The sequence below is a fragment of the Cheilinus undulatus genome, linkage group 13, assembly GCF_018320785.1.
Source record: "Cheilinus undulatus linkage group 13, ASM1832078v1, whole genome shotgun sequence".
Lineage (NCBI taxonomy): Eukaryota > Metazoa > Chordata > Actinopteri > Labriformes > Labridae > Cheilinus > Cheilinus undulatus.
The window spans coordinates 21,544,310-21,567,670 of record NC_054877.1 but is presented as its reverse complement, the minus strand read 5'-3'; the positions used below and the strand labels follow the sequence as shown (position 1 = coordinate 21,567,670).

The window sequence follows — 23,361 nt, the reverse complement described above, 5'->3', positions numbered from 1 at the left end:
CTCTGATTAAGAATGGCAAGTGGCACGGATACCCACAATGCTCTTTTTCAGCAGGACTCCTCTCGTTTTACATTCTTTTTGAGAGTGCATGCAAAGAAATAGGGTCAGGCCTCTCTTCCTAGTAGCCGAATCAATGCTGAGGTTGTGTGATGGAGTATATTTGAAAACCAGAGCGTCTTATCCAGTTGTTAAATTCATATGTTACAGAAAACCAGCTCAAGTGTTTCACATATTTTCCTCTTTGTAAAGTCCCCCATTATTATCTGAATGTTTAGCGAAGACACCCTTAGCACAGAGTTTTCCTTGCAAAAAGCACAGTATTGATCCCACTCTTAGCCCTCCTGTTTCTCTCAGACATCACCAGTTGTTATTTCTCGTTTACACTGACTTTTCTCATGTTTATTCCTCCAACACTGGATCGTTAGTATTTACTTTTTATTCCCTTGTTCCTGTACTTCAAAGTGGAGTGTTTGTCCAGAGCAGCACGTTGATCAGAGGGGCCGACTGAGAGAGAGTTGGTCGTAACCCTTGCCTGTGCCTGGGCCTCTCCAGGGGGACAAATGAAGCTTGTTCTTGCCTAGCCATGCTTTTTGGCTAATGCTTAACCCTTTTGGCCTCATTATACTAATTGCAGTCCCTGCTATAAAAACAACAGATGCTTTTGTACAACTGCAGGGACTTCAGAACGTGACCAAGAGGTTTTTTTTGGGGGGGAGGCAACAGAGTGCATTTTTTAAGGTTGATTTATGACTCATTGTTACCCCCCTCTTTTTTCTTTGCCCCCCTTCCCCCCATGGTCACAGATTGCAGCAGAGGGCAGGGGCACCCCACCATGCCGGCCGGGCTTCTCTGAAGATGTATACAAGGTTGTGGTGCCAGATATGATGGAGAGAGGACAGCCCCTTTTTAACGGTGAGTGGGGAAATATTCCTGCCAGTGCTGCTGTTCTGGTCTGGATACTTGTTATGTCTATGCTTCAGTGTGTGTGTGTGTATGTGTGAGACAGCGTACATTGCCTACATGTGTTACATTTCAAGGAGGAACAGAACAAGCCTGCCATATTTAAACAATTAGCTTCAGTGTAGCCCTGTGGTGTTGGAAGTCGTGTAGTTTGCCTTGTAAACCAGCTCAATGTGGTTCAACTTTATATAGCTCCTGTCCATTTTGCTTACTTGCTGTTTTTTTCACATTCAGCGCAGACATGAACTTAGATTCATTGTATAGACCATGCATTTTTACTTGACCGTTTGTGTTTTTGGAAGTTTCATTTTGTTGAAAAAACTTTTTTTTCTGCTGGCTTTGTTAGCAGAAGCAGTAAAACTTTGCTGATTGCACTAGGGACATTTCTTGTTGCAATGATTAAAATAAATTACACACAGATTTGAATTCTTATGCAACTTTAATCAAGAAAAGATCTCAGCTCTTTAGCATGTCATTATGTGCAATGGTACAGTTTCCTCTGTGATTTACCAATAATTAGCAATATTTGTTTTCTCCATAGTTAACATAACTTAAACAACTGTCAGTGATTTATATGCCCCTTGGAAAATTTGCAGAAAGCACTATTTCTTGCCATGAGATGCATACAAGAATTAGATATACAGTTCCCTATCACACTATAACAATAGCTACACCCCCTCAGTTACAGACATAACAGCAGTTTTAGTGTCTTTTGGAGTGTTCCTTGCAGCAGTTGTCCTTCTGCAAGAATCCCAGCCATCCTTAGACTGTGTGTTTTTTGATAAACAACCTGATGCAAACAAGAAAGTGGAAAATAATGATTTTTTTCTTGCTGTAGTCCATTACATTGAAGCAGGCATGGCCAGTATGGCCTCTTTGGAGTGCATTATTGGCAGAATGAGGATGCAGCTAGCGTAAAAAGGTAAGCAATCCTACAGACTGTAATAAAAGCGGAATATATCACCAGTGTGCAATGAGAGAGGTTCGAGCCTTGAGGTCATTTGGAGCAGAAAACATTCTCACTTGTGTTGGATTTCGCAGCTAGTGCCTAAAAGTTGCATGCTGCTGTTGGTGTGAGTCAGAGCGGGGGGAGGTAGCAATGACAAGAGAAGAAAGGAGAGAGGGAAGAGAGTTCTTAAATGGGTGGGTAACGCTTTCACTGGGCTTTACCATGTGCACAAGTTTCCGTTTGATCCTGCAGGTGATGGATTTTCCTCCGTTGGCTTGTGGATGAGCCGTGACCGGGGGTAATCAGGTTCCCTTTTGTTTGCCCCCCAGTCCTCTTTTTACTCTAACCTCCCCCTCCCCCAGCAAGTTGTTGCTCTGTGGAGTTTTCCTTGACAGAGAGGGGGGCACTCCAGTGTCATTGTAATGCAGCAGGGCTCAGCAGCGTGGAATGATGTTAATGAAACTGCATTCTCTAATGAAAAGTTCCTGTGGCATGTTTTGAAAGACAAAGCCCCCACAGTGTGGAGAGCATGGCTAAAGTTTTCAGCTCTGCTTTCACCATGCTGTTTTGGGATATTGTTTTCGACAAGTAGCTTTCAGATGGATGCTTCTTTAGCCACATGTAGCTGGCTGAAGCTTTAAGTTCCTTAACATTTCATTAACTTAGTCAATGGTGCCCTGAAAGACATTAGCTAATGAATGAAAAGGTATTGAGTGAGTCTTGCTGAAATCATTAATTATTTCACCTCGCCAACAAGTCCAAACATAAACTTTTTCATGATACAAATAACACAGTCTTTTTATTTTAGTATGCTTCTCAAATTATTGGTGTCATAGTTAGCTTGTTTGAAACATGATCTGTAATACTATGAGCACCTTGTGTAAGATGTCAGTAATTCGAGTCTTATCCTTGTATTGTATTGCCTTTGACCCCAGAACATGCTTGAGAAGCAGCAGGGGAGAGCTGTTAAATTTCTCTGTCCCATCTAATTGCACTCTCTTCTTTGTTATTGATTAAAGGAATACACATCCTGAAGTGTGTAAAACCTGGAAATGGTGGCCCTTAACATGCAAACAGCTGGCATTGTATGTGCTGAATTAAAGACATCCTGTGGATTTGATGATGGCAATTGTGGTGGAGTTAACAATGCTTTCTGACTGTAAGATTTAATCACATTCCTTGGGGCATAAACCAGACTTTAAACTGTTAGCCAGCCAGGAGTTGCCCCAATGGTTCTCAATAGATTTGTTAAAATGTGTTTCTTCAAAGTTGCCAGGCAGAGCAGCACAAGGAAAAGCCAGGAAGGACAATTATTCTTCCATAAGAAGTCCTCTCCAATGATCCATTAAAGGGAGGTTACGCTCATTGTTTGCAGATGCAAAACCACATCAGGCTTAGTGAGGCCCACATGACCTTGCTTTTAGGGTTGGAATATTTGCTCTGGCCTGATACAGAGTGGAGGAAAACGACCAAACATTGTTAGCTCCTATCAGCCCATCATGCAGATGAAAGCAGCTTTAAACATTTGTGCAGTGTTTCCTCTTATCTTGTTTAGTCACTCGATAAAGCGTCTTGTTTTACTAAATTGCATTTAATTTCAGGTGGGCTGCGGGTGGTTTGCCCCTGGGTGTCTAATGGAATTCTGGTGGCTTTAGAGAGCTGACACAAATTGTGCTTTTTTTTTTTTCTCCAGATGAGGCCTTTAAAGCAGGGTTGCAGAGTGAGTCAGTCGAAGCATTATTCAGCAGAGGGTTCCCTCCCTAAAAACTGGGTTAATGAAAAGCCCAAAAGCCTAATTGGGCTTAATACACTCTCTTATGCTGCTGTTCTTCCATCCCTACCCCCAACCATCTTTTTCTGTTTTCCCTGCACCCCTCCGCCCTGCACTGTTCTTCATTTTCTTGACAATTATGCGAGCTCTAGTGATGAAAGAGAAGTACGTCTACAGCCTTGCTTTCGCCTTGGTTCAAATACTTAAAGTGTGAGCGTGTCAAGACAGTCCAGTGAGGCGGATCCACAGATGAGTCTGGGGGAGGGACTTACAGTTGACTAGTTTAATAATGTGATTGTAACAATTAGTGTCAACGTCAAAAATGAGAACATGAAGTGGAATGCTCTCCCGGGTGATATAAGTTTCTTAGAATTTGCACTTAATCCATCATTAGGTTTAATTACTTCTCTTTGCTGTTTGTTTAAGGCAAACCTGTTAAACAAACCAAACCTCACCCCACTGACAAGAAAAACATTGTACTCCTGAAATTTTGCACTGACTGAACCCATTTTCATGTTGCTCTGGTTCTCTGCGCTCTGTTAAGATCGTGATAGCTCTTGGGTACAGCTGGGGCCACTCAGATGTGTTTAAGGGGGCCCCAGTGTTTGGTGAGACGTGACCCTGCTCGACCCTCTCCTGTAAACTGGGCCAAGTGCTCAGCGACATACTCTCTTTCCTGATTTGCGATTGGGGCTTGGGGGGGGGGTGTTCCCTAGTGAGGTGTAGATGAATGAAAGACCAGCCATCAAGGTCCTGACCCCTCACCAGGGAGTCTGCAATCGTACGGCACCCCTACCTTGTGTTGTTGTGACCTACGGGGTTGATCGTTCATCACTTGGAGAAACGGATCACAAAACAAGTTTTAGGTAGTCTGCTAAGTGAGTTTATGATTCCTCCTCTAGCTGCACGATAGATGTTAAAAATGATTTTAGCCCCCTTGAAGAATTAGCTGAGGACTATACGGAAACTACTTTGTAACAGTGCAGAATTTCAATTTTGTTTAAATCTCTGTTGTTTATGGAAATTTTTAGTTTATGTTGGTAACTTTGAGGAACAGCCTGGTATCTGCAGAAGCCCATAGTGTTTGAAAAAGAGCGACTGCCACTCAGATCTTTACGTTTGAGGTGTATGAGGTCTGCATTGATGTCTATGCCTGTGCTGAATAATTCAACAGTCAAACATGGCTTTCTTAATATTCAAATCCTCCTTCAAGATGATGTCCTATAGAGCACAGAGGAGACATGCAGAAGATGAGGAAAAAACGGAGAAGCACATAATACTATAAGCTCTTCCTTTTAATTGTAAAGCTGGGATGGCAAAAGCCACTCAATGACCGTCTTTGTCTTTTACTCTTGGTTAAACTGTTAGGTGTCTTCCTTAATATTTATAATCTAAGGCAGCAGTTTGACTCTAAGTTTGTTGTAAGAGCACTTCATTGCCCCCACCCCCCAGCTTTTTATTTTTTTTTTCAAGAAGTGGATCAATATATCCAGGGTCTTTGTTTGCACTGATCAATATGTTGTAATGAAGGCTGCGCTCCAATTCCCAGCTAAAGCATCACTGTCGACTGGGAGTTGAATTCCTTTTATTCTTTATTGTTATCAGCCTGCATAAATTTATTTTCATCTCCTTGTCACTTGGGTTTTTTATGTCTGTGAGTGCCATGGCCTAGATACCCACCACATATTGTGATGGCAGATTGGATCTTGGCAGTGTATGGTATCGGAAATTAACCTTTGATGCAGTTTGCCTACAAGTGAACTGACTAAGTCAGCTTGTAGAGGCAGGCATAGCCAGTTTTAGGGAGTCTACTTCAGTCTCAGTCTATATAGTAAAAATGAAATAATAATGTGAGCACACTGAGGCAATTGCACCCATCCATGGCTAATTTGTGGGTGTGTTTTCTGAGCCTGCTGGGTGGCATGGCAGAAGAGGGCATATTTTATTTATGTCTGACCTTTTTTAGGCTCAAAGTTCTTAACAAAAACAAAGGCTGGTATGAAAATAATCGCTCCATATCCGGATGCAGACGGGTACTTGAAAAATGCCTCAGCGTAGATAAAGTATTTTGTAGAGGCAGACATTATCCTGATGGCTTCTCGTCACCTCTGCTCACATAGCTCTTATCAGCTGCAGGCCCTGCCCTCTGCTGTTGGCACCTCACTGTGTGTGGCTCTGACATTGGTCAGTAGTTAAGGTGTCCCTCTCTCTCATGCCTATGAGAGTGTGTGGGGGTTTGTCCTTGGCATATAATTAGCTTTAACCCAGGCGGCTCCTGGTAACACAGACTTCTTTAACTATCTGTTTGTCAAACTGAGAATCAGCAGTCAGACTTTGCTGAATAATCTGACCGTGACTACATAAATATAGGATGTCATTTGTTTTTCACAAGGTTGCATTTAAGTATGCTTTCCAAATCAAAATTTCATCGTCTATCATGATTCAAGGGGACTGGATACAGATTTGAAAGGCAGACCTTTTAACTGTATTGCTCCCTCCCACAGTCATGTGAAGGTTAGACGGATTTTATAGGTTATTTGGTTCTAGATCACACCTGGGCCCCTCCATCCCTGATGCCATATTGCAAAGGTTTTAAAATTGATGTGTGCTTCCATCTAAAGGTCTGTCACAAGAGAAAAGATTTATTTCTTCTTCTAAAACAATCTTTTCCTATTGGTCATGATGCAAGAGAGAACTTGAAGTCTTCTTGGTGATTTTTCTCCTGTTCAGCTGACACACTGCTTGTGATAGGTTTTATTTAATACGAAGAACACCCAGGAAGTGCATACCATGACCCGGCTTTGTAATGAGGCCATGTATAAATAGCTATATTGACCTGACTTTCTGCATATATTCCAGCTTATAACTAGGCTAGTGTTATTTTTCACAAGTGAAATGTTAGAAGCAGCGTGGAAAAAGAAAATGCCAGCTTGCACTTAGAAGACAATACATCAGCTCTCGGAGTGAGTTGTTTACTTTTCTGGAGACTGATTTGTGGATTTGGGTGCCATTTCTATTCAGTGGGGTGGCCTTTTTTGGCTGATAGAGCAAACAACACCATATCTCTTTCACAGATCCTGTCTCTACAAAGAAAGCTCTGTTTGCTTCGTTGCCCCAGCTGTTTATTGTGCAATACCCCCGTTGGATTTTGCCCACAGTTTCTCTCTCCACAGTGCTTGTTTTTCTCATTATGTTAAGCTAGATTAGAGCACAGAGAGCCTTGGCTTCACGTTTTTCATCGGCAGGCATGCAAACGGAAGTTACAGCCAGTCCCTTCCACTTTCTCTCACTCTCTTGTTAGATCTTTTGTCTTTATGGCAATACATTTAACTTCATTTACCTTCTGCTTTGTTGCTGTTAGACAAGAGTGCTTTCAGCGGCTGCCCAGATGTAGATCCAACAGCTCTGAACGACATGCAGCAGGCAGACACAGCGCCTTTGTGTGCTGGGTCAAACAGGGAAGCTAATACTCAAATGAATACATTAATGAGACAGTCTGAGCAAAAATGTAGGAAATAGAAACAAAACTAGCCTATTGTTTATGCCTTTTGTGTATGCACATGACATACATAGCTCACATTTTCAAACCTCATGCTGCGTTCAAAGGCCTACATGAATTGGCACGCTATTATTATTCCCCTGACAACAAAAGAGACATTTGAAGCAGGGACATGTTAATTGACCCAGATACTGTAACCATGTTCACAAAGACCAATATCCTGCCTGGGAAGAGACGTCTACCTCCTGCCGGCCACGCCGACTATTGTGTTCCAGCGTGGTCTTCAATTTCAACGCACCAGCGCCTCTCTGGACACTAGGCTCTGATGAGTCGCTAGGTCGTATCCCATGACATTCTCTTCTCCTCTTTATACAACCCTCTATCACCTCCACCACTCCCTTCCCTTCCCATCCCTCCCTTCCCCCCACATCACACGTGTGCTTTAAGATGGAGGAGCTCCCTGGGCTCCATACAATGATTGATGGGACTTAATTGAGTAATGCAAGGACAGTACTGTAGCATTTAGTCCTTTAGTCTACAACTGAGTTTCTTCCCCACAGTGACCTTGGTGGTTTCACAGCTTTAGTCATGAGTGTGATGTGCGATTTTAGTGGTGTTGATAATATATTTGATAGATGGCTGTCTGAGATTTTGTAAAGGTTGTATTTTTTTTTAGGGTTTCTTATAAGAAGTCTGTGCTCAGTTTGTCCACTGAGCCTGGAGAGAGCAGAATATAAATTAAGTTGCATTTACTCTTGGGAGTTCATAAGTACAAATTGTTTATTTTTTGTCTATCTTACAAAAATAAACATCATTACTTCTATGCATTGTAAATAAATCTGTTAGTTTGTGATTGACTGAATATTTGGAGTATTGCTGAACTGGTGGTACATCAGATGAGCATGTGTAGCCCATCTTATTCCTTGTCTCAAGTGATCTACTGTTACCAGGCCTTGCTGATCATCACCACACAGATATTATGATTGATCTGCACCAATTTCTTGTCCCCAATTTGAGCGCATACCATGGTAGTTAGCTACATATCGCTCTGCGGCCTGTGTCGTCTGAGTTTATATTATCTCTGCCTCTGTCGATATTTACTGAGGCATTAAAGAGCATGCAGCATGTCGCCACTTTATTTCCTGTAGCAGTGCCTGCTCAGCGGGACATGGGGCTGGAGGGTGGGGGGGTTACATTCTTACTGGAGGGTATAACTGCTGCTCTAAGATGAAAGTCATCTAATTTCTCCAAGCATTTTGAGTCTGACTTGCATGAAATAACCTTGTGTATTACGCAAATCTGCACCAATGGGGCGCCTTGGAAGAAAACATTTGGCATAACAGTTTGAATGTGATTCTGATTTTAATTTATTCAATATTTGTTGTTTTTTTAACTGTATGACTCAAGTTGTGAGCACAATAAACAGAATTGTGGAGACAGCACAATCATTTTACTGTCTGTAGCAAGAAGTGGCTGTCAGCATTAATCAAATTTCAGTAAATCAAGAGATTCCCAAATGCTTAGTGTCACCACTACTTCACCACAAACCTCATTTTTATACTCTATAGCTATTAGAATGAGATCTTGGCCAGCAATTTTCATCAATCTATCAAAGTAAGAGCAGCACTGACATCCAAATAAAAGACTCTGACTAACCCAAACATAATTATATTATTCCAGATCCATTGGTAAATCTGTACTGTTCCACATCCTGCATAAACATGTAGGTCTCTTTACCTTTCTAAATGTTTAAATACCTCACCAGTTTCTAATATTCTTTGGCATTTTGCCATTTACCCTGAGCAGGTAGAGTGCTTGTGCGAGGCAGGGAGCTGGCAGCCACCATCCATTAGAGCTGCATGATTAATTCCATTAAAATCAATATTTATGTTCATAACTCTGAAATCACATTCGTACATGACAATGATTCTGTGTTTGGATTAGCAGGAGATCAGTTGCATTAAGCCAAACACAACTAATTTCTCCCCAAATTGCAAATTAAGATGAAAATGAGTCTGGAAAAAAGAACCCCCTGCTGATGAGGAAGAGTGAATCAATGGATCCAGTTCTGACTCTAACAGTTGGTTTAGATAAGAGTCATATAGATGGATATTTTAGAGTGTACAACAGCATTGTTCATCAGTGTGCTTATAGGCAATTACAAAATAAGCACTGTAAGTATGCTATCCCTACTAAAACTGAATTGTTAGAATAAATGACACAGTATGGAAGAAAATGTCTCATAGTTGGACTAACACATAATACAGTAATACAATTAGAGATTGTTGTACTCTTGCATGCATGTGCACAAACTAAACTGGGCTTTCTGCACATGCTCCACATTTACACACTGGGATTTGCCTCGTCTAATGAAGGGCTAGGGCCCAAAACGTCACCTATGTGGCGATAATCTTGATTAAACAAGCCTCGGAGCAGCTTCAGGTGTGCAGACATAGTTTTCTGTTTAGCATCAGAAAAGTTGCATTATACAGTCTGCCTGCAGACACTACCATAAGCACTCTGGGAATAACATGCTTTACCATTGTCCTGAAAGCATATACTTTATTTGAAATGTACAGAGCTGTAAAGTTTGTCCTATGATGCCACTGATTGGAATTTAAGATGCACGGATACATTGTTTTAACACATGGTGTCTGCAGGTCTTAAAAGTATTCAAAGTTGATAAATCAATCAACAAAGATGAAGGCTTCTAAGAAGTAGGCTATTAAAAAGTCTTGGATGGATTTTGTAACTGTTATCAGTTTTTATGGTTGACAAACGATGTTGTAGGTTCGTTTTTCTGTTTTTGTTTTTGCATTTATTTTAAATCATAATTGAGATTTTGATGGAACTCCTCCAGATCCAATGTGTTCAGGCCTGTTTAGATATCAGTGCATCCTTAAAACTCTGCTGTGCCCCCAGCTAGCAAGTTAACTATGAGATGTAGTAATAAATGATAGATTAATGCAAGTTTTTTGAGCATTGGTTGGAGGAGAAGGTGCTGGAGCATGGGCAAGGGCCAACTTTTGAACATTTTACTGTTTTTTTGCAATTAAAAAGCAGAGTCTGTTGATGTTAGCACTGCTACCATCTCCAAGAAAGCTTTATTTGCATACCACAGTAACAAATCTGAATTTCTTGACTGTGTTGCTACATTTGTATCTTATATCTACACAAAACATGCATAGAAATGTCACCCATGTAGCTGGTTGGGAACTGAAGATGGAACAAAACATACACTGAGAGGGTTTTGACGAAGTATTACATTTGATGTTGGATCTTCTGTTATACCCTGTAACATTGATATTGGTGTATATCAGCCCTTTCATCAAATATTGGCCCTTTTGCAAATAGTGTAAGCATGAACTGATGTCAGTAGTAGATGTTTGTCTGTCGTGTTGTATCAGTTTAATGGTGGTGTTTAATGTCTGATTCAGAGAGGAGGTTAATCTCTAACCCAGAAGTGTGATTTGTGGGACCAACTCAGATATATTTTCATGGTCAAACATGAGAGAAAACGTTAGCATTGTGGGAGTTACATCAGAGGAAGTAATGGAAAAAGCATTGGTATCAGCAGCCTCCAAATTGTACATCTCTGTTTGAGATACAACCAGTTTGCTGCTTGCTGTCTTAAGGTCAACCAGAGGAGAGCAGCCAGACATATCATCTGTCAATTAATCGATTCTCCTTTGGTGCTTGTAAACTGGAACAAAAGCAGCTGTCTGATTAGATAGCATAACCTACCTATAACTTAGAGAGAGTAAGTCATCAAATTTACAACAAAATGATTACTTTTACAGCCTGGTCTCTAGTTGTTCGAAAGAAAAGTCTTTTCATAAAGTTTCATGGTTGTACTTTTCAGAAGATGTTGCATTGCATTGGGTGCACCGTTGGTGCTGTTGTTGTAGTATAGCTGTGTCAAAGCAGCCAAAGTATCTTAGCTCTGAAGAGTGTCATTCCATGCTGGTATCAAAAATGTTTCACTAGCTTGACAATATTTACACAGGTTTTAAGATGCTCACCAGCATCCCTTCCACCTTCCATCTGATTCGGCCAGAATGTGATGCACTCAATCTTGTATAGGTCCTGTGTCAGCCCCTCACTCTCACACTAAGTGTTCTAAGCACTGTGACCTTTGTAGAAGATAAGCTTCTTTCGGCTGACTTGAAGAGTTTGGAATAACGGCCTCAACCATTAATTTATGGCATTGCTAACCATATGAGGGCTATGAGCCAAGGTTATTGACCTTTCACGCCTGTCACTAGTGATAGAAGGAGCCAGACCCAGGGGGAAAATGAATTGGGCTTATTAAGGAGCTGGGCTTTGGATCAAACCTAGGGGGCATCTTTATTCTTCAGTTTTCTCTTCCATTTAAATCCCAACTTTTTCACACCGTTTGACCAATTGTCTTCTGCTAAAGAAGAAATAGAGAGCACATACAGCAGGAGTTCCTCTGAATCATAATGCTCTCCTGACTGTGTCTGGGAGAGATCAGGGTGCAATGCGTGAAATGCCTGGAGGATTAACACTTGGAGCACAAAACACATTACAGCAGCACATCTTGAACTGAGGTCATTATTATCAGATGAAGGATTTTGCAGACTCAGAACAGCTAATCAAGTTTTTTTTTTATGCAAAGGCAATTTAAAGTGCTCGACAACACTTAGCAGTTTTATTTCCCTCACAAATCTTTTTGTCTCTTTGCGTCTTAGCTTGTTATTTACTTGTGCAAATTGTCGCTGTTAGACACAGAAGGAAGCTGGACAGGCATAAAATAAACCATTTGAATAAAATGAAGCATGCAAAGAATGTTGTGCGGACTGCCATGGACAGAGATGATTGAGCACATGTTATTTCAGCCCCATCCTCCCTCTGAGCTCCCTGTCTGTAAAACCCTTGTGGGAGGTAGGGGAGGCATGCATTTATATTGGATCAACATGCGATGATGTTATTTTTCCAGCTCTACTACTTGTGTTTGTAATCATACCGGTCTCTTATGGGGTTCAACTAAAACCATTTTTATTGACTCTGGAGAAGCTAATCTGCGCCTGATGCGTTGTTTGTATATAGGACCACAGTCACATCCCAGTGGAAATAAGCATTAGATGAAAACAGAACTTGTGCTATAAATGTGTTTTTGTTATTAGAAGGCCTCCCTGGTGGGTCCAACTTAAAGGACATTTTTAATAATGCACATTTTTGTATCTGCATACATCATTGAAATTTCTACTGGTCTTCTAGTTATTACATTATTTAGTGAGCAGGAACAGAGACAGAATCAGTGATGCAGCTTTAGCCCCCCTCTGTTGGATTAATTTAGAGGGGCTTGTTGAATTTTTCAAGTGTTTGTTTATTTGCAGCGAGATAGCCAGAGGATGAGGTAAAGGACTAATGCACCAGCATTTTGTGTGCCTGAAAAGAGTGGTTTGTAAATGCATGTGCACTTGTGTGTTGGAGGGACTTGTTTGTGTGCTCAGATGGACTACTTATCAAATTGTACTGCACATACGAAACGGGGGGAAAACATTATCTCTTCTGCTGGGTAGCGGTAGTACCTATGAGTGGGAGGGCTATTTTGGAACTGAAAAGCTCCATATCACAGAAGCTTATACCTTGAGCGGGGAATGTGGACAAGTGGGTGCCAGCTGATGGGGGAAAAATATGCACTTAGGGTGTGATCACACTGCAGCTGAATACGGTTGCCACTCTGAAGTTACTAGTTTGAACATAGAGCCGTTTCCAGAGATTCTTGCTGAAGACACATTCAGTCACTCCAAGTGGGCAACATAATGGTAATAGCTCCCCTTTCATTCAGTCACTTCCTGTCCTTTTTGAGGTTTAAGGTGCCTTTTCCATACCAGTTACTTATTGAGATAGAGGAGAAATGTAACATGCTCAAAATGTTCAATCCAGATGCTGCTTTTAAATTGTTGTTGCTCTCATTGTGATCTAGCACCAAATGCTGCATTTTAAGCTGAACACTTGCATTAAAGCTGGAGCATTTGTCAGGAGGAAAAGCACAAGAAGTCAGTGTTGGTTTATCACATCCTGGTGAATAAAATCACACCTTTGGTTGTTTAAGTGATCAAGGCAAGCTGAAAAAGCCCTTCACGGAGCTGCTGGTGGCCTCTTTTTATGTTTGCACTGGTTTAACTGTGTGGTTACTGGTGTTAGTGATGGATAAGGACATTAGCATCATTTCCCTTTTCAGGTTTGGTATCACATTGTAGCCCACGATATGCTATGCAATACATGCTCTGCAACAATGAAACACGATATTCTGGGTTTATTGATACTTTTCTCGACAGTGCAGTTAGGTGAATTTATGTTATTTTTTGGAGAAATATCACGAGCTTGGATAGCTTTTCTTTAAGCTTCTTTTGACATCAAATGAGTGGCTTTTGCATCTATTAGCGTCTTTTCTCTTCCAATTCTCTGAGTAGACAAACCTTTGGGTGGAGACATGAAGGGATGTGGGGTTAGATTAACAGGGAAATGTGTTTAGAGTGTCTTATTTTTTAGTTAAAATACCAATATTTTTGGCCAGTCTATCTACAACAAGATCACACAAGTTAGGACAATGATATATTGAGTTACTGATGAAAAATTTGTAACTACCAGCAAGGCTGCCCACAGTATTGGCTGGACCCCTGTTCAACCCAGTAAATGGGCTCACCTTAGTTGTAATTTATTGATGATATCAGCTCATGAGTGTTGGATCAGTAGCATTGGTGCTAGCATCCTGGCTAACAGTTACCTGGACCTGAAAACTATGATGAAGTATAACTGGGTAACATTTCAACCCCATTTCAACCATTGTTTTTCACCCATTTTTGCAATTTCTTTTTGCCTCTTTAAACACACTTTTGCCTCTTTACTCCCATTTATGCTGTTTTTTTGCCCCTGATTGCCACTTTTTAGCACTGTACATCTTGAAATAGGCTATATTTGAAATACAGCAACAATAAATCAACATTTTGTTGCTTTGATAAGAGAGAGAAGTTGAGTAAAGAATAAAATATGATTATCTCAACTTAACTTTACCATGAACCATGATTTTCCTGACCTCCAGTGCCCCCCCCCCATTTGGCTGGGCCCTGGAAAGCTCTCCCCTTTATCCTCTCTTAGGGGCGGCCTTGACTACCAGAGCTGTTCAGCACTGTCCATTTGTCATCTGAGTTTCAGACAAACTCAGACATACTTAGTCCAAGACTGTGATTGTGTGGTGAATGATCTATGCACCATCTCACCTTTAAGGGATATTAATGTTTGATAAACACTTTGACAGAGTTTACAGTAAATTCAACAAACTTCAAAAAGCCTGTAATAGACAGGAAACTCCTTAGGCCAAAGAAATCCTAAATAATGTGTGCTGAGGAGGACTTGGCCAAACATAAACCATCAGGTTGACGTGGCTTTATTACCTCAGTATTAAGTGTTTGTTTAGAGCACCCCTCCACCACCACCACCTTCAGCCCCCCTCCACACACACACACACACACACACACACACACCGTCTTTAAAGAAGATCTTGTTGGATAAATAGCGGAAAACAACTCTGACGACCTTGTTTGAATGTTTCTCCTCTGTCCTACCAAGAATGTGTTGTCTTGGAGAGCTGAGGTTAAAAAAACAAAAAAGTCTTTGTTCTGCATTTATCAGGCTTATTCTGTGCTCATGGACTGTAGTGGACTACACTGGCTCGCATTGTTCTCTTTTACACATGTTGATGGATTGGGTCATTGATTGACAGAAGACATTTATTCATGAGCTATATTTCTGTCAACTAATTATTGTCTGAATTTTGAACAATAAGAAGAAACATTTTCTTCCCACCAATATGAAAATTTGAATAGAAAGACACATAAACTGGTGGAATCTTGTTAGCAGGCAGTCTAGGGCCTTAAAGTTATTAGAGTCCCTGTAAAGTGAAATCTAAACTTTGTATCTTAACTCATTAGTTATGTTGGAATAAGGTTTCTAGTTTCTAGGTTTCAGTGGTAGCTGCCTAAGCTCTTTCTCTTCCCTGGCTTTCACACTGGTCATGTAGCTGAAAAATGTGTGTTGCAAGTGGTTCACAGACTGTAGGGAACAGGTGATAACAGTTTTAATTTATTTGCATTTATTTCTTGAAAGTTGTTTTACAAAATTTGGAAAACCTGATGCTGCATTACATAAAAGTGATTCACTGTGTCATCACCACAGTGAAGAATAAAGGTTACCAATATAACATGGGTATCAGATTGGATATGTATACGTGTTGGATAAGTATTGGTACTGGTATCAGGAGATACCCAAAGCCCTGGTATCGGATCTGTAGCAGAGCTCTAAAAATTGGATTGGTAACTCGTTACTTTATGGAAGTACTGAACAAAAAAATGCTTTGTATTGTTTAAAGCTAGTTTTATTGAAAAAGTATACTTAAGTATTGAACATTTCAATAATCTATTCAGGGGAATACAGTGTTACAACCAGAACACCCTCGCATTAAGCATCAAGCAGAGAACTATGAGCAGGGCCGTTGTGAAAGGACTGCATGTGTGCAGCACTAGGTGTCGGGACCTGCAGACAGCTGGAACAGCATTCTGAGAAACAGCCAATGCAGTGTCTAGCCTCCCCTCAGCCTATTCTCTGATCACCCGCCTTCATTTATTGGTCCGTCTGCAGTGTGCTTGAAAATGCAATTGCACCACCATTGATTTATGTCTGTTTGAAAAAAAGGCAGCCTAAATACTGGGCACATGCATAAGTGAGAGTGTTTTTCTTTTTCCTGTTCCTTTTTTCTCTTTCTCCACCCATTACACCGTTTTTTTCACCCTTTCACTCCTCCACTTCTCACAAATCCATTCTCAGTGTGCCACACAGGCAGGACGACGGCTCCTTAGCCTCTTATCGTGCCTTCCTCCAGACCACCGAGGGGTCTAAGCGTGTGTACGAAGGCAGCTGTGCACCACTGTTAGACCCCATTCTGTGCAGGATAAGTGGGGATTGGCATGTTCTCTGCCGTCTCTGCTCAAAAATGCGACAGCTGGGCAGAGCTTTTTCACTCCTCCCATATGAGAAAGATAGACTGAAATGAGACATACAGAGACAGAATGAAAAAGAGGGACACTGACCCATAAAGGGTATTTCGGCTTCTTGACTGCGGCTTGGAGGAAAGCAAATGTTGGCACATGTGGTAAGAGTTAGCGCCGACATTACTGTTTTTAAGAGTGGCCTAACACATTAAAGATGTGTTGCTGACTCCTTGACTTTCTTTCTTTACTCTTTATGCTGTAAACACTGAGCAGTAATGGGAGGAAGGGCATAAGAAGAGTAATTTATGTGCGGAGGAGAAGCCTGAGATGAGCCCTCCCTCTGGGATTAATGGGAGTCTCTGTCTCTGTTCACAGGAAATATGAAAGGCCCTTTGTTGGTAAAGGGCTTGCTGCTGCCAGCAAATAACTACCCCCTGTCATATCGAAAATCCCCCAACCTCTAAATTCATTGCCTCCTCCGCTGCTCATCCTTCACCTCCTTTTTTTTTATAAGCCTATGTGTTTTCTGTCAAAGTCGCTCATTTATGATTCTATGCTGCGCATCCTGTGCAGAAGCCCAGGAGACACCAGCTAGCATTGTTAGTATTCATTGTCATTTCTAGAGTTCCGGCCATCAGGCGAACAGAAACAAAGAGTGGGAGAAATTGTGTCGTACAGGTGGATGTTCACACTTTAACCTGTGATGTCATGTTCAGTCTTTTTCCCTCTCCTGTTTTCTGTCTGGTGTGTTTAATTCCAAGAGCCACTATCATATCAGGCAGGGAACAGCTAGCTTTCTGCACTAAATGTGTGACCGGTGAACTGTGCTGGGGGGAAAGGGGTTATTTTTAGTTTTAGTGCCAGTTTGTGTCGGTCTAAGTACACCTCCTTAGGCTAGGCTAAATAAAGAATGGCCTATCAGTGAGGGGAAAAGACTGTTTGGCACTAAACTGGCAGTGTGTCTTTCATCAGGTCACACGTTGGTCTCCTCACACCTGCGGCTCAGGACAGGAGGGTGAAAGGCTGTTGGCAGGTGTTAATTGCTAAAAAACGACTCTAGAAAACGAGGCAGGATGTACACTCACCAGCCACTTTATTAGGTACACTGGTTCAATTGCTTGTTAACACAAATAGCTAATCAGCCAATCACATGGAAGCAACTCAATGCTTTGGGTATGTAGATGTGGTCAAGATGACATGCTGGAGTTCAAAGCAAGCATCAGAATGGGGAAGAAAGGGGATTTAAGGGACTTTGAATGTGGCATGATTGTTGGTGCCAGACAGGCTGGTCTGAGTGTTTCAGAAACTTGCTGATCTACTGGGGTTTTAACTCTTAACTATCGCTAGGGTTTATAGAGAATGGGCCAAAAAAGGGAAAATATCCAGTGATCGGCAGCTGTGTGGATGAAAATGCCTTGTTGATGTCAAAGGTCAGGAGAGAATGGGCAGACTCATTTGAGGTGATACAAATGCAGCATTAGCCTAAGTCAAATAACCACTCTTTACAGCCTTAGTGTTCAGAATACCATCTCTGAACCTTAAAGCAGATGGGGTACAGAATCAGAAGACTACACTGGGTCTAACTTCTGTCTGCTATTAACAGGAAACTGAGGCCACAAATTGCATGGGCTCACCAAAACCGAATAGAAGATTGGAAAAATGTTGCCTGGTGTGCTGAGTCTTGATATCATGCCTCAGGTGGTATAGTCAGAATTTGGCAAAAACATCATGAAAGCATGGATCCATCCTGCCTTGTATCAAGGGTTCAGGCTGGTGGTGATGTAATGGCGTGGGATATTATTTTGGAACACTTTGGGCCCCTTAGTACCAATGGATTATTGTTTAAATGCCAAAGCCCACCTGAGTATTGTTGCTTAACAGGTCCATCCCTATAAGACCACAGTATACCGATCTTCTGATGGCTACTTCCAGCATGATCATGTTTTTTTTAACATGACAATTGGTTCACTGTACTCCAGTAGCCTCCACAGTCACCAGATCTCACTCCAACATATAACCTTTTGGATGTGGTGGAACAGGAGGTTCACATCATGGAGCAACTGCGCAACGCTATCATGTCAGTATCGACCAAAATCTCTGAGGAATGTTTCCAACACCTCATTGAAACTATGCCGCAAAGAATTAAGGCAGTTCTGAAGACAAAAGGGGGTCCAACCATGTAGTAGCAAGGTGTGCCTAATAAAGAGGCCAATGAGTGTATGTAACTGCTCTCTCCATAGCTTATATTTTGCACAACTTTTAAGTAGTTCTTTTACTTTTACATCCAAACCTTAAATTGGAGGTATTAAATACTTCACACGCTAGTTCTACTTTCCTCTGTGTGCTATGAATGATAACATTGCACAAAAACTTCACACAGATTGTTTGTGTAAAACACTCTTTTCAATAGCTCCTTCTTTTCCTTCACGTCTGGCTTTTCATTTAAGCATGGGGGTTTTAAACTTCATTTTCTCGCACATGGCTTGGAGGAAAAACAGTACACTGGAATGTCTCTGTCACACCTGAATAAATTGTCGATATATGTGTCAAGAAATAGCAGGTCTGAATTGCTTCTTACCTCTAAAGATAGTCCTGCTTTATAGAAAAAACAGATTTTTGTGGTTGTTTTGAGCTGTTCGTGATAGTTTCAGCTGTGTTTGCCTTTCCTGCCTCAGGAGCTGCACAGTGAATCTATTGGCTCCATATTGACTTCCCCGGGCTGTCTCCAATGGATTTGACATGGATAACGTGGTTGTGTTTGTAACGAAAGGGGGAGGGGACTTAATAAAAGCAGGAGACCCCCAACTGAAAAAGAGAGGGAGGAAGAGTAAAATGAAGAAAAGGGAAACTTAAATGAAGAGGGCTCAACTTGGCAAAAGCCACGGGTTGTCAGGGGCAACTGTAATGACTCTGTGTAACCTGCCCCCTCCTCACTCACTCCCTTCAGGAACGCTCCGAAGCAGGCACATAGTAGGACTGAATATGAGCCTGACATTGAAAGGATGAAACAAAATACACACATTGGATGTCTGCCTTATAAATGATGTATAATTGAGTTTTCCGGGGCTCTGCTTGGAGTGTAGATGGGGGAGAGCTTTAATGAGCTGCATAGTTTCATGTTATTCTATGCTTTAATTGTGATACTGAGGATGCCATTCATTTGTTTAATTTACTAGACTTGGAGCTGATGGTGGTGGTGGTGGTGGGGGGTTTTATAGCCATCCTCTGGAAAGGATAAGGCTTATTAGGTCTGATGGCGTCCTGTCTCATATAACCTAATGTGGCCGTGATAGACAGAAGATTCTAGGTTTGGATACATTGGGACTATAAATCGGAGCACTTTTCCCAGACCCTGGACATCGTAATAGCCCATTAAGGACCGTGTTTGTAGATGGAGGGGCCAGATGTCGCTCATGTGGCCACGGGTCTAACGTAGGCTTTGAGGCAGCACACTGTTAAAGCAAGGAGGAGCATGGGCAGGACATCGGCACTCATTAAAGTGACCTGCTCTCTTCTAGCAGACCCATAAAAAAGGGCCTTTAATGTTCTTACCAGAGAAGCTCCACAATTTGCTCACAACTCCACAGCCGTAAAACCAGGAATTGAATTCCATACAAATTCTCTGCTGTCATAGCTCACGGCACCAGCTGTCTGTCTGTGTTAAAATCTAACCCTTGGGTGCCACTCCCTCTCTGTTTGGTGTGTTTCCATATGTTACATTGATCTTAAAAAGCTCCACTCCCTCTGGTCTACTTGAGCAGGACCTTAAGCTGATTGAGAGGGACATTTGCAAGGACAACATCAAACATTTTTCTATTTGGGTAAGATCATATGACCTTGGTGATGTTATCCTGATTGATTTATGATGCAAATAGGGTTTCTCATGTTACCGCATGCCTCATTTCTCATCCTTACCCCCTTATACTTGGTGAATACACATAAGTACGTGTTGGTTCCAGTCATGAAATGGTAATTTAAATTACTCCAGGCAGCCTGTCAGCGATACTGTGTCAGTGTCATACTGTACATGCATGGTAGCACCCATCCCTTTCTGAGCATCCAATCTCTTGTTTGTGTTTGGCTGTAAACTCCCCGGCACAGCTGCCACTGGGTCATGTCTGGGGGTCTCAGTAATGCCGATGACCTCCTAATGTGGATTCCAGTGAGGCAGAAAGGCAAATGTTTGTGCTTCCAGGTCTTCCTGGTATCCCGGGTCGCTACAGCTGTCATGTTATCCCCTTCCTGCTGGAGCCTCCCAGCTCAGAATGCAACACAATATCTGCTAGCATCCCAGCTGCAGACGCTTAAAGATATCTGCTGTTATTTTGACAGAAGCCTGCATACTTAATCATTAGGCTTCTGGCACAATAGCCCTCTTTGAGGCTCAACCGGAAAACAACAACTGTAGTTTTCAAGGCAGGAATTTGATTTCAAACCACATTCCTATTGCACTTTACATGAACCACACTTTTGTGAGTTAATTTTCTCTATAAATGCTGTTGAGGCTAAGAGGTAGTTAGCTCTGCTTAGCTACGCTTGGTTAGTGTGCAGAAACCCTCCCTCCCGTTGTGTTTTTAATTTCATTGCTTTGTTTTCTTAGGAATGTTATGGCCTTGTTTGAGCGCTGGTCATAATGAGTGCCAATGGAAATCTTATTTACACTAGCTTGCTTTAGGAGTGTTGGCCAGCACAGTGGAAAGTCTCCCCCTTTTTTGCCAGTGTGCAGGGACTACTCTGAGCTCTGCTTCTGACGGATGGGTCTTTTAATGTGACAACTGAAAGAAGCCCCACAGTTTCTTCTGTGGGCCAGGATACAATGAAACAGCTACTAGCGGAGCTCAGCATCCACCCCCTCCTCTTTCTCCATGTTTCACAAGGGTTTTTTTCTGCCTAATTCTGTTTCCTCCTCTCTTTTCCAAAGCTCAGGTTTCTCTCAGTTGAAATTGATATGCAGACTGCTTCAGGTTACAGCACAGGCTGGAAGATTCTTTTCAAATGACCAAGTCTGTGAACACCGTGATGTAGAAGAGATGTGAGTATAGGGATGGAGGAACGCAGCACCTAGGGAGGAGCCGCTCTCCCCTACGCCGCTGGGCTAAAAGCATTCAGCTCCTGTCCATTGTGAGTCTCACTCAAAAGGATTTGTGATGGGGATGATCTTTGACCTTTCTACGCCCACATTATGTAAATGAGTGTACAAAAGAGGGGGATGATACAATTATTTCCTACACACACTGAATTTATTTTGAGTGTGCAGACCCTGAAGTGTTTAAAGTCTTAAAGTGGGCATTGTGTCTCGGTGATGATGCAGAACTTTCAGTTTCGTTTCTGCATTTTTACAGCCTCTTCCTTTTTATCCCATGTGTGTTTGTTTGCTGCTTAAAAATCAGTGACCTGAGGCGCCTGAACAGGATAGAGAGAAATATTGGGAGATAGACCTGTTGTCATGTAACTGAGCTTCCTCCATATGTTGTTATGGCAGTGGTTGGTAAGGTAACAAGATCCCCCCCCGTCAGCTCTGCAGCCCCCGCGCAAATGCTGTTATTGTCCCTGTGCACAAAGGATGGGGGGATGTGTAACTCTAGATCAAGCAACACGCTGAGGTTCATGGACAACGCCCTTTCCCAGACTGTATCTGAGTGTATCAACTGTCCAGTTTCTGGTCAGAGAAGTTTTATATTTCACCCTAAAGAAACAGACAGGGAATTGCTCTTTTTTATCATTGTCAACAGGTTCAACGGGACTTTAACTTCCTAGATTTTGATTTTCCCTGCTTCAGGATGACCTGAGAATGGTTATGGTACTCCTCTGTTTCAACATAGTATAACAAGCTTCTTGTCACTTGAGCATTACATATTTAACAGTGCTGATAACTTAATTTGTCAACCATTAATCTTAGTAAAAGTAGAGCAACATAGCCAGCTTTTCGATACTTGTACAGCACTTTAAATGCTTCTGAAAAAGGTCTATGTATAGTTTGAAGAGGATCAAGTTAAGACACAAAATGTTTGCATTGGTTTAACATCAGCATTGGGCCTGTTAACAAACATCAGCCATCTGCAAATAATGTGGCATGACCTAGAATCAGTAGCAAATGTTTATCTGTTGTTTTAAATCAATTTAATGCTGGCAGCTGGCATCAAATAAGATATTTTTTTCCTGGCCAGAAGAAGTCATCTACAGCAGTGGTTCCCAACTTTTTTCCCTTAGAGACCCCCCTACTCATATCAAAGAATACCTAAGCCCCCAGGATAAAGTTGAAAGAAATACACATCAATTTAAATATTTTTCATTGACAAATCCCAACACAATAGGCCTTAAGACAATGAATAGACTATACATTATTACGACTGACTGGTAGGGTCAATCTAGAAAAAAAGTATCGAGCATCTGTTAATTTTCATAAAAATCTTAAAATCCTTGAGATTAGAAAGTTGTTAATTAAAAGAAAATTACAGAAATATTTGCTTTCAAAAGCCGTAAATATTTGTCAACAAAACCTTTTGGAATATTGGAGATTATAATTTTAAAAATCCAACTGCTGTTTTCCTGTAAATTTTTGACTTTACACTGTTGTAAATTTATGCTATTAAAAACTTTAAAAAATTAAAAAATTAAAAAAATTTTCAGTTTTTAATGTCAAAATGTAAGACTTTTTTTTTTTTTTTTACTCATAAATGTTTAGTTTTTCTTGTAAATTTCAGGTCCGTTAAGCTCTGAAGGTCTGAGTTTTTTTGTTCTTGTAGAAATATGATTTTATAACCTCAAAGATTTCTTTTCCTCGATAATTTGGACTTTTTGCTTAAAACTTGGCATTATGTTTCTAATCACGATTTTCTATTAAAAAAAAAAACATATGTACAGCTTATTTTGACAAAATAAGAATAGGGAACCACTTATCTATAGGATCACCTCTGATATGTATTCATGATCAAACAGAGAAAGTGTTGGTACAGTTGAAGTCTTACACTGCACCATCGTCTGCCTGTTATTAACATACAGTGCTTCTTAATTTTATCGTATTCCATACAACATGTGTTAAAATGATGCAATCTGTGTTATATGATGATGGTTAGTATTAAGAGGTTAGAAAGCAAAAACACTACATCTAATTTCTCAGACAGGTGCTGAAAGAGGTAAGCATCAATTGCAAAAGCAAGCTGTC

At 41.2% G+C, this 23,361-nt stretch overlaps 1 protein-coding gene across 1 annotated transcript in view; it reads left to right on the top strand.

Annotated features, from left to right (window-relative positions):
• The window catches only part of cdh2 (cadherin 2, type 1, N-cadherin (neuronal)), an 84,711-nt gene that overhangs the window by 1,162 nt on the left and 60,188 nt on the right, over positions 1-23,361 (top strand). The window contains exon 2 of the mRNA XM_041803542.1: positions 804-912. Coding sequence (XP_041659476.1) covers positions 804-912 — 109 coding nt within the window. The remainder of the gene's footprint in view (positions 1-803; positions 913-23,361) is intronic.